The following is a 17040-nucleotide window of genomic DNA, read 5'->3' on the forward strand; positions in this document are numbered from 1 at the left end:
CTTCCCAAAACTAACCCCTGAAGATCTACCTAATCTCTTTAATTTAGCTGATATAACCAGGGTTTTTCTTACTTTTGCACATACCCTGACTCTTAATTACTCATCGTTTGTCTAATTCATACATCTTGTTTCAAAAGACATGGAATTGGTTAATATAAACCCTATTAGATATTTAAGAAAATACTGGTTTTGATTCAAGAAGGTTAACATGGAAAAAACGATGGAATTTTCGTAATTATTCACACATTCTCACCTGTGTGTGTGTGTGTGTGTATATATAATATATATATTTATTAAACTTCCACATTATGGATGTACTAAAGAAATACCAAAATAGTAGTTATTGGGTGGGTCGACTTCATTTATCATTCATGATGGCAGGACAGGTAGCTAAGTGACACAACTTGAGTATTTTTTAGAACTTTACATTATTACATTACGGATATAAAGAATATATATACTTTTTTTTAGAACTGAACCAAGCAGTTGAGGATGTTGGTTTTTATATACTGTAACAATCTATTTTTTAAACCTTTATACTGTATGGAATAAACTTAGGCCTTCGTTAGCTATGTGGCATAGGAGGATGTAATATTCACGGTAACCAAATAGATTTAGGCTGCTAGCAGAATTTCCACATACTGAAAAATGGAGTAGTGTGTGTTATAATGTGCATCTGAAAGCAACTAGAGGATGGACATTAACACATTTCTTTGCCTGTTCCAGTCTGTGAGAAACCAGACAAAAGTTCAAATTCTGTAGAAGGTATTGCCCTAAAGTTTAGACTACTGCGTTAAGCTGCATATATATTCTGTGCCAAGAAAGCCAGTGACAGCTATATCATCCTTATACAGTAGCTTTTGTAGCCCAATATGATTGCATTGGCTCTCAACTATGCAATTCAAATATGACAAAGGATATACAGGGAGAAGAACGGCCCATGATTGAATTTCGTCCCCGTCTTTTCTTAACTGTGGCTGGGCAATACCTATAGAGTGACACTTAGGCCTAGATCCACAAAAGGGTGCTAAGCTATAGCCCAGCTTTATCCTATTCATATGAATGGGCACAGAAGTGTACTAAAGCTTAGCCCCCTTTTCTCGATCTGAGTCTTAGCGGTCTATTTACTGGTCTCCAGGCTGCAGGAATACCATATTTAGCAAGGAAAAAGAATGCTATTAAAAGCAATTAGTGGGTTTCCTTTGTTACATCTTAGACTAGATTTTACACTTTTATGCCCAGAATCTATTTTAAACTTCAACTAATTAATTATGTGAAATAGGGAATTACACCAAAACCTTTAGAGAATCTTTACCGTAAGCATTCACTTTTTCCCCCTCTATCAATCCGGATTTTCTCCTAAAATTCACTTTCAACATGTGTCTCATCGTGAATGCATCATTTTAATAGGACGTTTACCCTTGCAGCATGTTATTATTTGGGGTTTCAACACATGGAGTAACAATTTAGAAACTGGGCAAAAATCCCAAAGTAATAGGTATTAAAAAATAATAATAATAATAATAATAATAAAGTATTTTACTTCTACATATGTAAGAAATGGAAAACAACATTTTATTAACAGGTTTTAAATGTACAATCTTTTATTAGCTAATGAACACCAACATGCAAAAATAAGCACTACATACAAATTCCTACTGCACGGTTTTCTTAAGACTATAAAGACTAAAAGGTTCTTGTCGTTTGAAAAACTTACGAAGATGTATCCTGTACTACTTAAACAGAACTATGGTTCCTGCTAATGTGTAATATTTAGATCTTAGAATGTATGCAAAGCTCCGTCAAACCATTCCTGGGAACGGTAGGTCCAACACTGAAGAATAAGTTTATGTTTTTTCCATGTGAGTACATTCTCAAAGCAAGAAATAAGGCAGCAGCACTAATGATATGATCCCGAGACCTATACACAGAACTAATATAACCCTGGGACCTTACTACTAGAGGGGTCAGCAAAGCATTGCATGCCCCTATAGTAGTAAAGGGCTTAAAGAAAATAGAACTCATTGAAATTCTTAAATGTGAGAACTTTTCAGAAGCATCAGTCTTTGACTTATGTTACAAAACTCTCACAATCAAAATCTTAGTTTTACTCAAGTACAAATTTTTTTTTTTTTTTGCTTTTTTTATTTTATTATTTTTTAAGGTTGAAATTTCCACTTGAAGTGTATTGTTGTTGCTTGTTAATCTTTAGTCGCAATAAACAAGAAATGCAACCGCTGAATAGGTCTGATGCTCTTGTCTGCCAGTTGTGCGTCTTTGCTGCTCTCGGCTAAACATTCCCCTATGTTCTTTACCGGATTCTAGAGGCACAAGGAGATTTTTGCAGATCTACATGATGTAGACTTTCTCGGCTTGGGAAAAGTTGAAGACTTCTTTGGTTCTTGGACAAATCACTTTGTCATCTTGGCGAATAGAGAGGAGGGACTGAAAAAGAGGGTGGTGAAAGTGTTAAAATCAAGTTTTTTTTGTCAGGCACACTGTATTAACATTATATATCCTTTCAATTAATTCAGAATCTCATACACATATATACATACAGTACACATTTATTTATAGATATATAGATATATATATAGTGATGTCACTGTCCTCTAGGGGCTGAATAGGGCAGCTATAGGACTTTTGCAGCACACAGAGTTAATCTTCTCTGGAATAGCTGTTCACCTGCTGGCTAATTGCTGTAATCAGGATGGACTCCCTCCATGAGTAAGGAAGTATTTAAGGCAAACACTGAGTGATGCCATGGACAGAGAGAGACTGTTTTCCCCAGAGAAGGGGGGAGATAGGATTTCTCCCCAGCTGTGAAAGCTGGTTACAGAGGAACCTACAAGGAGAGTTTCTCTGGGCTCATGTGGGTCCGAGTTTCCTAAGAAGGAAAGGACGCAATGCCTGTGCTGAAGCAGGGACGTCTGCTCCGGAGGACTTACAGTACAAACAGATAAGCAAAACCCCATTGTTATTGCTGTGTGCAAAGACTGTGTAGATTGTTGCATATGCCAGGGCATGTTTTAGCTGGGAACCAGCGGTCTTTAGAGAGGGCTGAAGAAAAGCCAGTTAGTTTCCCTAATGGGAATAGGATTTTATTTTATTTGGTTTTCTTAAAGGGATGGTGGGCCTGTTGTATGATTTAATCCGTGCAAATAAACCCTTGCATAGAAAATACAGTGTTTCCGGCTTTAAACTGGGACAAGAGACTGCAACGTGGTGTGGGCATCACAATATTATATATATATATATCACTTTTTTATTTTATTATAGGCGTGCCTGTTCTATTTTCCTTTTTTGTATCTTTTTGAATGGGATGCACCCTCCCTTTAACCTTATACAGACATACCCCGCATTAAGGTACGCAATGGGTCCAGAGCATGTATGTAAAGCGAAAATGTACTTAAAGTGAAGCAATACCTTTTTCCCCACTTATCGATGCATGTACTGTACTGCAGTCGTCATATACGTGCATTCTGATGTAAATAACACATTTGTAATAGGCTCTCTAGTCTCACCGCGTGCGCACAGCTTCAGTACAGGTAGGGAGCTGGTATTGCTGTTCAGTACGTGCTGACAGGTGCATGCGTGAGCTGCCGTTTGCCTATTGGGCGATATGTCCTTACTCGCAAGTGTACTTAAAGTGAGTGTCCTTAAACCGGGGTATGCCTGTATTCTGTTTTGCGAGTGCCCCGTTTCTGATGTATGTATGTATGTATGTATGTATATATATACTGTATATATATATATATGTGTCTTTATCTCTATATATTTAGATTTTAATATATACTGTGTGTGTATATATTCAAGTTTTTATATTTCTTATTTTATGCATGGTTTTTATAAGAACTTTTTAGGTCAACACATCTCAGTCTGAGTTACGGTGTAAAAAACAGTAAAAACCAACAAAACTGCCTCCCTCTCTTACCTTTAAAAGTTCTTAAACCGTAGCCTGCTTTCGCAATGTGAACCACTTACATTGTATCCGTAGACATATCCATTCGGTAGCATCATGGGGGGATTGTTTTCATTCATCACGTCTCCTGAAATCTTGCAGACCAGCCTGGAGTTGGCACAATGGGCCATTGGTAGGGGCTGAGCTAATTTGTTCAGAGACTTGCTACACACGGGGCAGTCAGGGTTTTTTGAAGTCCCGTCTTCTTTGTAGCACTGTCTGTTTAGGATCCCGTCAAGGAACAATTGCAACTCGCTTGAATAAAATGTGAGAATACAACCTAAGGTACGAGTTAATGGAGTTAACAACATAAGTTACCCTTTATCGCTCTATAAATCGGGATGTCCAAGCTTCGTCCTCAAGGCAATACATAGCCAAGCAAGATGCCCTAGTGTTCATTAGATTTGGTTCATTGGGTTTCAGAGCAATATGTACGTAAGAAAGTTGGTATCCCTCGAGGACTCTTCTCTACAGTAGTTTGAGGCGTCTGAGCAACTTCCTTTAAATGTAGGTGTAACGTAAACAGCACAAACACACACGAGACATTCAGCCAAGTTATTAGATTTGTGACCAAATAAAGGATTGTACTGTAGGTTTATAAAATTGTAAAAATAGGTCTTCCGACCCGAGAGCTGGCAGGAGAAAGCTATTACTTGGATACAAAACTTGAATCTAAAAAAAAAACCGCATTCCCATACCAACTAACTGGCGGGGAGAGGAAAATCATGCAAACACTACAGGTAGTCTAATGTAAATGCATGTGTTATAGGTAGTGGTACAGCATGGATACCTGCAAACTGGGCATCTTTGGTTATGTTACTCATCCCTGCAAATTGTGGCTATTTTAATTTACCCTATGGCTATTTTTATAGACCTGACAGCAAGTCTTTTCATTTCATTGGTCATGTTATGTGGAGAAAAAAAAGCTTACATTAAATTGCCAAACAGATAAAAAAAAACACGCTCTCTCTCTCTCATTTTTAGGTGGCAAACTAGCAATGCAGAATTAATTTGTCAGCCCTTACTTCTACTGTACTACTAGAAATATTGCAGCAATGAGAACGTTGTTAAAATAACCTCAGGCAAAAACATATAGGTGTATTATTTAGTAGCAGGTGCTGGACACGAAAGTGAGCATATTTTACCATTAATTCCCTTTCTAACAAATGACTTCTTCTTCAAAGGCATAGTGGTAACACAAGTGAAGATAACATTCTGAAATACATCAGTTGCATTCCTTTTGTTACGTACTGTACTGCAGAGCAATTCCTGTTACCGGTTAACCCAGGGGTTCTCCGCTCCAGTCCTCAAGACCTCCCCCCCCCCCAACTGGTCAGGTTTTCAGGATATCACAGCTTCAGCACAGGTGGCTCAATCAGTCCCTACTTCAGAACAAATGGCTCAGACTCTGAGCCACCTGTGCTGAAGCAGGGATATCCTGAAACCCTGACCTGTTTGGGGGGGGGGGGAGGGGGGGCGAAGGCAAACTTAAGGACTGGAGTTGAGCATGCCTGAGTTAAGAAACCAAAGAAAGATAGTAAAAAGGAACCAATTGACAACAAATTGCACCAACACTGCTTATCAATGTGCTGTTATCTTTGAAAAGATACGGGGTTTTAATAGCCGAAAGGCCTGCTTGAAGTGTTATAGTAAAAACAGAGTTATTTCCCAATTGATGTAGTCTATAGTTATCATATCGAAACTGCTGGATGAGCATCCTCCATCGTGCAGGGTCCAGAAGATCCTGTTTGGACACGGAAAAATGTAGATCTCTTGAGTTAAGATAAACAATACTACAATGCTTGTTTTAATAGGAAATACCACATATATCGGTGTCTAGCAATGTAATGTTACTGTCAAATGGGTCACTATTGCCAGAGACGCATACAATCCAAAAGGCTTAATTTTATCATTGGCCCTCATATTGGCGTCTTAAAAACAACACAGAGTTGCAGCAAAGGTGGCTCCCTAAGCGTCTCTCCAGTATGCTTTAAACTTCGCTGCTTCGGTCCACTGAGCCACTGTGGACACGGGTTAACTGCAGGAAAAGGCAGACACTAACCTGAAATTGTCACCTCACCTCATCCCAAACTCCGCTGCATCTCTTTGCAGAGGGTGTCTGTTTGTGGTTTAACAGTCACCTGAAACCTTCTCACAAATAACACCCGAGTCGCAGCTGAGGCGGCAGCTTTTGGTGGCAGTGGAGGGATTGCCAAAGGGTGCAAGCCGTTTGCTGGTGTTCCTGATGTTACCGCTGCTCTTTTATTGGTCTTGGATAAAGTATTTCAGATGTACAATGACTTGTTTCCAGCATTACACATAACCTGCTCTCACAGCACTATCTCTGTACAATCCCACTTACTTCTTCCCATAACAAGCAGCTATAAGAAACACACCAACTTGCTTACCCCCCCATGTGCCTTGTGTCTATTTAGCCTTCCTTATAGATTGTAAGCTTCTTGGGCCAGATCACCCTTACCTACAGTACCAATGTATGTTAAAAATTGACTTTTCATGGTTATTGTACTTCAGCCCTATTATACTGCGCTGTGGAATATGTTGACGCATAATAACTAAAGGCCAACAATAAGAGTACCTATGTAACATGAACATGGAAATAGGTCGACATCAATGTGATGCCATTTAATTCAGCAGATAAGATCAACTGCAGCTACATATAAAGACAGAACCTAAACCTTTAGACGCTAGACACGTACTGTATACTGACCTCTGGTAAACAGGCTATGAACATTGGGGGTTATTTGTACTATAATGCTGGGTCTGGGTCGCTCAAGGTAAATCGTTGTTTTATGCTTTACATTTAATTTCTTTGGTGTTTAAACCATTATATTTATATTGTGTTGCATCTTTTACTAGAGCGTTAAGTGGCATCTGAGATTTACAACATAGTGAAGGATTGGATATGAGGCATCTCGATGCCTTTTCACACTGGCCAATACTTTGGTGGCTCCGACGACTCAAGATATGGAGTTTTACATTTTTCATATTTGCGGAGAAGTTAAAATGAGCACAGGAACAGAATGGTGACTTTAACAGAGTGACTGGGATGGTAAAGAATGCCAGGGTAGGGGTTTCCTCTCCTACGGTCCGATTTTATGTTTGTTGGTACTATATAAATAAAATATATATACATATTGACAAAAGTTCCCACAGCTCACGGCAGAGGAATGCACTGCCGGCTCTGTAGCAGCAAAGGGGTTAAATTGTCTTATTTTATAGGAAGATTTTATGACTGAAAACATAGACAGAAATCTCCAATAACCAAACATTTGCAGCTCTCAAAGCTATGCCAATTTGACTTTAGGTGGGCGTCAAAAATTCTTTGCCAGACCTACCGTGCCAATTTCACCATTTACCTCGTCAAGAGCTTCATTTATCAGTTTCTGGACGTGTGCAAGTGTCATGGCAGCTAGTATAAGAATGGTCAGGAGCCCGTAACAATTTTTTTTTTTGCATCACAGCTTTAGATCAACGTGTGGTCAAACTCGGCAATGCTATATGTTGTGTGGAAGTCTAAATATTAGGGCCATATTTACACTAAGCAGTCTTCTGCCACATGAAACCTTCCGGTGCTGCACGACACCTAACAGCCCATTCAAGTCAATGTCCTGTGAGGTTTCTACAAGCAAGTGCGGGTTGTCTTTTGGCCAAAGACGGTTTAGTATATTTGGTCCGGAAAAGTTGCCTTAAAGAGGCAGTCCTTCCTCGCACTAAAGTTAACTAATGGCAGTGGCATATTCACTAGGTTAAATGTCGGTGACTGACAATTTTCAACAAACCAGTAAAGTATAAGTATTTTAAAATAATTGATGAAACTTTTAATGCCTCCACAGTAATCAAATTCTTTGGAATGTCCCTCTGATCTTTACCTAACCTCTGGTGATAAGACTGTACATTGTATCATACGCAGGGAGACTGTTCAGCCTTTCCCTGTTGTTTGGCTAATATCGGCAGCACCATTTGTTTATAGAGGTAGTGGGAAAAGTACAATAATCACCAGATCACATTCAAATTAAACAGACCCAAAGAAAATTAGAACTGGCTCAATTTTACACACAAAGCCAGTGAAAATGATACTAAGTTTAGGAGGAATTTAATTTTTACAAGGGACCACATTTTTTGCCACTGCCCCTTTAGCGATCAATTTGGGTGGCTTGCTAGGTGGCACAGTTTCCACTAAGAGACGCCATGGGGCAACGGACTTACCGTGGCTGCAAATGTCGGATCGCATTGATAGACTACTTGGCCGCGACTGCCCTGCTGCGGACGGAAGTGGAGGTAAAGAGGGCTCCACTTCTATTTCAATGCGGTCGGACTGATCCTCCCCATGAGAATGACCATTGACATGACAACGTACCTGGTGCGTCAATAGGGCCTCTAGCGTGACAGGACCGTGTTCTACCAGACACGTACATAGGGCAGCAAAAAGGTTGATGGTTACTTTTGCATTAGGTCCATCTCATTTGTGCCAGTGAAAGGAAGGCAGATTTCCACTGCCCAGGTGCAGTACCTAAATAGTTACCTTATAAGGAGAGATGTGAGTGTCTGACGGAAAGGCCAACATCCCCATCACCTGCCGAACTTCATCCAGTTGGCTTCCCTCTGCCTGACTAAAATGCTTTCTGGCGTGTCTAAAGGAAAAAATATATATAGATTATTATCTGCCTCTACAGAATTACTGCAGTAAAACCTGGTAACAAATTTGCCTCTACAGAACTCATAATGGGGAATTCAAATAAATAAAATCAACAGATGCTAGATGTTCAAGAAACCCTGTGTTGTGTTCTCTACCTTAATAAATATTTAGATCTAAAAGAAGATTTATTTTAAAGTGAACTAAAACACAATTTTACATTCGACAAAAATCACAATGGAAATACATACCATTGAATTATTAACTCAATGAATCACACACAACTTTTGATTGCTTTCCTTTTGACATTTTTCAGGTCTCAGAAGGACTTTTTAAATGGATTTTTTAACTTTTCTGCTTTCTCATTACACGTGTAATTAGCTAGTTAAATTAGTCATTGTTGCAGTACTTTGGAAAAACTTCTTGTGATTGGCTGGTTAGATGGTATTGCTTGCGATTGGCTGGTTACATGGCAACACTTGTGATTGGCTGGTTATATGGCATCGCTTGTGTAAGGGTCTGGTTAAAATAGTGTATTTTGCTTTTAACCCCTTTGCTGCCAGCAAATCAAAGTGCTGCAGACACCACTAGCAAGAGACATTATTTGTTTGATGAAGAGCTCTTGTTCTGGTTTCCCATTTACTTTTAATGTAGACCACCTCAACTCCATATGTGCTAGCTGTACTTTAATACTCTTGTTTTGTTGCTTTTTTTTTTTTTTTTTTACATGTTCCTTGATTAATGTTGATGTTCTTTTGAAAGGTGTGTGTCAACTTGGGTAGCCTTACACAGTATTGCAACTTAACTATGTAGCTCAGGAGCTTGCTGATGTAATTACTGTGATACATTGACACTTAGGCCTGGGCCATGTTAAGTGCTTGCTTGCGGAAGCGCGCTCCCGCTCAGCACTGAGCCCCTACAGCCGCAATTAGAACGGGTTTAGTAGGGGCTCGCCTATGCTTCCGCAAGCGCGCGGAACCGTAGGTCTTAGGGGAATTTAAAATTCCCCCGCTTGCCGGCGCGACAGGCCGGTCACGTGAGCGGTTCGCCCAATGAGGGCGAACCAGCTCTGTGACGTCACTGGCCCACCCCCGGCCAGTGACGCGCCCGCCCCCTGATGGCCCGCTGACAGCGCGTGCGGTAAGCAACCGCAAGGCCAGGGAAAGCACCCGCTTTCCCTGCGCCTCAGCATGCCAGCAGGGAGCCTGGCCGAGGCCTTACTATACATATAAATCACCGTTCTCTATATGTAAAGATGTGTGCGCATGTGTGTACACACGTACCTACACACGTACCTACACACACACACACACACACACACACACACTATATAGAAGTGTATTAATTTCCATTAAGTTTGAGCAGGAGTTCCCTACTACTGTAAGCTTGATACACACAAAAGAAGCTTGATACAAAGCTACAGAAGTTGTCACTTCAGTGCAGTAGCAAAGTAGTTTAGCATTTACAGTACATATTTCCCACTTTGCATTTTTACATGTTGTACATTTTTTTAGCCAAAAGAAAAGCCATTAACATTATTCATGTAAATTGTATATTTAAGTAAATTTAAGAAACACACAGGAATTTGTACTCTTATTAATTTCATTTTAATTAAATTCCGTTTACCAACAGTTTTCTTCTTCGGGTTAGGTAACTGCGTGATAAGTTGGCAGAAGGGACCATCCAAAATATGACATGTCAAGCTTAATGCTTCTGATCACAACTGTGTCACCAAGCCGCAATGCAGGGTATCGCACCACAATCCGGCATTAACCCCCATTCAAGTCAACAGCAGTTAACACCGGATCGGCGTGACTGTAACAGGGACTTATCCCTGTTTAAATAAGGCTGCAAAATAAGCCTCTAGTGGTATGAGGAATCCCGCAGGGAGCTGGTTAATTGCAGCTAGACAATTAACCAGCTCCACCTGGTTAATCAGACAAGGGTAAAAAACCTGCTGCTGGCAACAGACGCAGAGACTCTTGAGCACACAGGTATGACCGTGTGCTGATATCAAGACACCAGAGGATCAGACCTCTCTCTTCCAGGGTGCAGTGAACACAGGAACCTGTCGGAGGCTGGCCCCTCAAGCAGACACCTATCCTGACCCAGACACTGACATGAAGGGCCACCTGCTTTGAGGTACCTCTTTAGATTTTGGGGTGATAGGTTGGTAAGGGGCTTTTCCTCTCCGCCTTGCAGATAGGGACTGGGGAAGTGAGTCAGCCCTTACAGAGGGATAGGCTGTTTATTTTTATATGCTCTGCATTGTTTAAAGTGACAGGCTGAATAAAGCCATGTTTTTAACTTCCCCAAAACTGTCTCGCTGAGTGTACTGTACATCTGCATATGTCTCTTACAGTGACATATACCACAACACGAGTCAGTGAATTCCAGCCAGCCTCCTAAAGCCTTTACAGCTGCAGGGGGTGGCCATGTACTGCAAGGCAATGTGTTACACACTTCCAAAACTCCTTATCTGTAGTTTAAAAGCACCTCATTCCGCACCAGGTTGGCCCACACTCTGCCCTTTGTAAACCACCTGGTTTCCCTTGTGATATTTACCAATTAGATTTGTAAGAAGTGCCTGTTCCCACATTGCCTTGAGCGCTATTAGAAAGCACAGAGATCAGAGATACTCCTGTTGCTACTGACAAGATAGTAATGGGGTGAGGAGAGGAAATCTCTTCAGTAACAAAGGAGGTAACCGCCATTGGCAATCAAATTATATAGAGTATCCTTGATGCCCAAGTATTTATCCGTTTACCAGGAGGGAAATGCAAATCTGTTTTTGGAGTAGACACATGCTAATTTCTCAGGTTCGTTTAACGTATGGTACGAACTTGAAGAGGTATTAAGACTCACAGACTAAACAGCAAAGGGTTAAACAAGGGTTACCAGCTACGTTGACGCCAACAATTAGCAGGAATGGTCCTATCGGTTTGTACATTTAAGTCCAAATGTTAACGTTCCTTCTTTTATGTTATAGGTAAGAATGAACAGAATCTTTCATTCGTCCAGACACTGAAAAATGTTTGGAGTGTGAGCTTAATCCTATTTTACTAGAGTTCCAAGTGCTATATATACTGTATGTGTATATGTGTTGTGACAGTCGCATGATAATGGGCAGCTTTATGTCTAATTTATAGAAGAAAGTGCAGACTTAGTATGGAAGTGAACCGTTTCACAGTTGCTGAGACTGTGGGATAGAAACTCCAGGCCAGAGATTTAGTGGTTCTGGTTTTTCACTCACCTGCTCTCCTAATTACTAGAACAGGTATTTAGAGCAGAGAGGGTTGCTTTTTCACTCTCCCGCCTGGAGGCTGGGTGTATCGCCGCTCCCTGCATCCAGTTCGGGGAGGACGCCCAATTCACATACTGCAGCATCTGAGGATCTAATGGGACGCTGTCCCCACCTCATAGTTAAGGACTCAATGTTATTCTATGTGTTATTTTTAAGTTGGTAACTGGCGTAGCCAGCCAATATTGCAGATAGGAATATGCATGTGAGTTAGACTCCTGACAGGAGTAGATATTATTTTTGAGTTTATTTTGTTCTTAAAGTGACGGTGTTTAAAAATGTGCAGTGTCACTAATGGAAATATAAACCACTGAAGGTTGAGGGCTAATTGCCTCTTGTGTGTGTATACACGTGTTTGTCCCACTTTTAGGCTGCATCCATAGGACTGCAGCCGTGCGGAGGCTGAGGGAAAGCGGGTGCTTTCCCTGGCCTTGGTCCGCGCGCCGTCGGGGGTCGTGTCGGTGGGGGGGAGGGGGGAGGTACGGGGGGGTGAGGGAAGGGCGGCGCTTGAGACGTCACGGAGCTGGATCACCCTCACTGGGCGAACCACTCACGTGACCGGCCCTGCGCTCCCATGAGTGCGAAAATCAAAAAGACTGTCAGGAAGAGACTGGGCAAGCGGCAGCGCTACAGAAAGGGAGCAGTTTGATATATATATATATATATATATATATATATATATATATATATATATATATATATATATATAACAGTTGTGTGAAAAGGTTTTACATATCAGGACATAATAACAATCATCTGTTCCTTAGCAGGTCTTAATTAGGTAATTACAACCTCAGATGAACAACAACACATTACATATTCCACCGTGTCATGATTTAATTAACAAAAATAAAGCCAAAATGGAGAAGCCGTGTGAAAAACTAAGAATACCTTATGATTCAATAGCATGTAGCAGCAATAACTTAGTCATACAGAAAATGATTACTTCATCAGTCTCTCACATCGTTGTGGAGGAATTTTGGCCCACTCTTCTGTACAACGTTGCTTCAGTTCATTGAGGTTTGTGGGCATTTGTTTATGCACAGCTCTCTTAAGGTCCAGCCACAGCATTTCAATCGGCTTGAGGTCTGGACCTTGACTGGGCCATTGCAACACCTTGATTTCTTTTCTTTTTCAGCCATTCTGTTGTAGATTTGCTGGTGTGCTTGGGATCATTGTCCTGTGCCTGACCCAATTTCGGCCAAGCTTTAGCTGTCGGACAGATGGCCTAACATTTGACTCTAGAATACTTTGGTATACAGAGGAGTTCATGGTCGACTCAATGACTGCAGGGTTCCCAGGTCCTGTGGCTGCAAAACAAGCCCACATCATCACACCACCGTGCTTGACAGTTGGTATGAGGTGTTTGTGGTGATATGCTGTTTGGTTTATGCCAAACGTGGCGCTGTGCATTAACATCTCCACTTTGTCTTGTCTGTCCAAAGGACATTGTTCCAGAATGCTTGTGGTTTGTTCAGATGCAACTTTGCCAACCTAAGCCGTGCTGCTATGTTCTTTTTAGAAAGAAGAGGCTTTCTCCTGGCAACCCTTCCAAACAAACCATACTTGTTCAGTCTTTTTCTAATTGTACGGTCATGAACCTTAACATTTAACATGCTAACTGAGGCCTGTAGAGTCTAAAATTTAACTTGTTTTCTTTTGCAATTTCTCTGAGCATTGCATGGTCTGACCTTGGGGTGAATTTGCTGGGACGTCCACTCCTGGGAAGATTGGCAACTGTCTTGAATGTTATCCACATTTGAATAATCTTTCTCACTGTAGAATGATGGACTTTAAATTGTTTGGAAATGGCCTTATAACCCTTCCCAAATTAATGGGCAGCAACAATTGCTTCTCTAAGATCATTGCTGATGTCTTTCCTCCTTGCCATTGTGTTAACACACACCTGAATGCTCCAGACCAGCAAACTGCTAAAACTTCGGCTTTTATAGAGGTGGTCACACTTGCTGATGATCAATTAATCAAGGGCATTTGATTAGCAGCACCTGTCTGCTACTTAGCATCTTAATTCCTATGGAAGCAGTAAGGGTGTACTTAGTTTTTCACACATAGCTTCTCCATTTTGGCTTTATTTTTGTTAAATAAATCATGACACGGTGTAATATGTCATGTATTGTTGTTCATCTGAGGTTGTATTTACCTAATTTTAAGACCTGCTAAGGAACAGATGATTGTTATCATGTCCTGACATGTAAAACCATAGAATTCAAAGAGTGTGTACTTTCTTTTTCACACAACTGTATATATTTATATCTCTACTCAAACACATGGAAACACCTGTGCTCAGAAAGTAGCACACCAGAGATACCTGGGATATATGCCAATAGGAGTAATTAAAATATACTTTGCATATCCTATTAGCATATATCCCAGGTATCTCAGTTGTGCTCCTTTTTCTGCACAGCTGTCTGTCTCTCCATGTGTTTTCTGAAGGTGGGTTAAGGGATATATAGCACTTGGAACTCTAATAAAAAATCTCTGCTGCTGTTCAGCAAGTGTTAAAGTTTCAGGGTCTGTAACTCCTGAGCGAATCTAATGTGAGGAATGGTGGCCACAGGTGAAATTGCATACATTCGCATTGGGAAATTGGTCTGCCAATTGAATTTTGTCTACAACGCTGCGAAAAATTTGACACATTCGCCGATCTTTAATCCCAATGAGCTGGCACTGTGTTTACCACTAGGCAATTACTTCTCTCCGGTGTGCCCATGTCAGCATGGTGTGCCCCTATAGCTCAGACATACTGGGAGAGGAACGTTCTTACTCATCTGTGATGTCCATTGAATCCCAGCTATTTTCCCTAAAAAAAAACAACAACAAAAAACTTCCTGCTTGAAAAGGAAGAAATATTTGCAATGGGCGGATTTGTTTTAATTTTGACATTTAATACCGTTTCGGAAAACTGGGGCTTTGTAATGTTCGGAGGACACATGCCGTGATCAACAGATGAGGGTTTTTGTTGTGATCCACTACTCTTGTCCTTCAAGGCAGATTTTCTTCCCAGCTTCCTACTGCCGTTAATAATGTGTGTTTAGATTAGAAAAACAAAGCTCCTGCTCAGAGCAATAATCACTCTGTTTATTAATTATACCAAACAACACTTTAATGGCATCTTTATTTGCAGTAGACTGGAAAGAAAATAATGAAAGCAATAGAAAAACATTGGGTAGCAATTTGACACAGTTAGATTTTTAGGCATAGGGGCATGTTACTGATGAAGTGGAGTCCCTTAAGCACCAGGTTGTTAATACTCTATACAAGAAAACAGTGTATAATTTATATCAGGATTTTTGTATGGACAAAAAGAAAAATTGTGTTTTTCAGAAACTTTGATTCGGCATTGAAAAAAAAAAAAAAAAAGGCTATATTGGTTAATGTGATGTCGCTCATGTGTCTGTAAATGTGGTTCTAGTAGTTGTGGATTTTTATTTTTTTGCCCTCTTTTTTTGTTTTAACCCATTTGTGTGTGTAGAGAGCAATTACATGGACTTATTCTCCCCCCCCCCCCCGTGATGTCAGCAACATTCTGATCGCAATTTCAGCTCCATGACACGGGGCAACCAGCGTGTCACTCAATATGATGATTTACCCGCTGAAAGAATTAAAACAATTGCCCCAAGCAAGTACCTGGTGTTTTTTTGGGTAAAATACATTGGTGCCCTTTGTAATTTAAGTAGGCCTAGTATCAAAACATTGGTGCCTCTGTCTTCAATTCTTACACTGCCCAGTTATCAGCCTTTATAAATACCCAACACCACGGAATCAAACTTTGATAAAATGGAAAATGTGGCGCGCTGAGCCTGATATAAAGTATATTTCCACCGTTTAATTCCCTTTTCTTGCAGGAGGTGCAGTGTTTACTTAATCTAGCAGTGTCTGGTGAACCTTTTAATCAATTTCCTTTGTAAATCATGGTTTTTTTCGGGTAACTTTATTAGGTTTTTGAGATCCAAACGAGTGAGACAAGGGTAATTAAGCGTGTTCTAAGGTGTTACGTTTTGGATTGTAAAGGCTTTAAAATATGTATCCAAAGAGTATCTCAAATTATGACATTTTTGAGAAACTAGAGCATAAAAAAGCCAAGTAACAATAATCAAGTCGCCTTAACCTACAAGGGCTACTAGTATGGGGGTGGCAGAAGTTAATTTATCCAACTTTATGACCCATCTTAAAACACACCTCCTTAACGAAGCATACGAGTAGCTCCGTGGCTGATACTATGCACCTCTGACATAAGCCAAGGCTCCTTGCAGACGCCCTTACCAGAATATCTTCCTACTGTCTCTGTACGTTCCTCCTACTTACCAATTAGATTGTAAACTCTTTGAAGCAGGGACTCCTTTTCCTAAATGTTACTTTTATGTCTGAAGCACTTCTTCCCATTAAGTGTTTTATATTATTTGTTATTTATATGATTAGCACGTGTATTAGTGCTGTGAAGCACTATGTGTACATTAACGGTGCTATATAAAGATATACATATGTACTGTACGTACTTATTCTGAGCCCAACCTCCTGTTCTCTTCTTTTTCAACTAGCAAAGTAGCCAACTAGCATGCAGTTGGTGAATTTTCCTGGGCTGCAAAATGTGCCACCAAATATATCTGCCATTTGTGAGCTATTCCCAAGATAAGCCTCTGGACCCTTAGCCGGGCTCCCAAGACATCCCCACGGCAGGCCAAGTATTAAGTGTGGACCAGAAAGTACAGATCCTTGGTGTACAACATAACTCCAACAGGCCTGCCCCATCTTAATTCCATCATATTTTTTTCCAATGTATTTCTGGCCCTTCTAAGGGGTTACAATTATATTTTCTCTCCATGTACCTGAAGGGGATACAGAGCATTATAAAAAACACATTAGCTGTAAACCATAAAACGAGGAACCAGCTTTCAACAGACAGCTACTGCATTGTTAAGCTCAGAAAAATGGAAATGCCATGGACTAACACCTCACTTTTAACCTCATAAAACATCGTAAGTGTAGCCTTGGGCTCTTGCACGGCATTATTTGTGAACAGTAAAAATCAGCTGACTAATGCAGTCACATTTAAGCATCTCTTTCATAAATTGCATTCGTATTTTATTTAACAATCATAATCAT

General features: G+C 40.5%; 1 protein-coding gene across 1 annotated transcript in view; it reads right to left on the reverse strand.

Moving 5' to 3' along the window:
• Positions 1–1554: 1554 nt before the first annotated feature.
• MAEA (macrophage erythroblast attacher, E3 ubiquitin ligase) overlaps positions 1555–17040 on the reverse strand; it is a 99271-nt gene continuing 83785 nt past the window's right edge. Inside the window, exons 6-9 of the mRNA XM_075571261.1 lie at positions 8505–8613; positions 5572–5705; positions 3985–4180; positions 1555–2445 (exon numbers count right to left, since the gene is read on the reverse strand). Of these exons, the coding sequence (XP_075427376.1) occupies positions 2350–2445; positions 3985–4180; positions 5572–5705; positions 8505–8613 (535 nt within the window). The 3' untranslated portion in view covers positions 1555–2349. The remainder of the gene's footprint in view (positions 2446–3984; positions 4181–5571; positions 5706–8504; positions 8614–17040) is intronic.

This window comes from Ascaphus truei, chromosome 1, assembly GCF_040206685.1.
Source record: "Ascaphus truei isolate aAscTru1 chromosome 1, aAscTru1.hap1, whole genome shotgun sequence".
Taxonomy (NCBI): domain Eukaryota; kingdom Metazoa; phylum Chordata; class Amphibia; order Anura; family Ascaphidae; genus Ascaphus; species Ascaphus truei.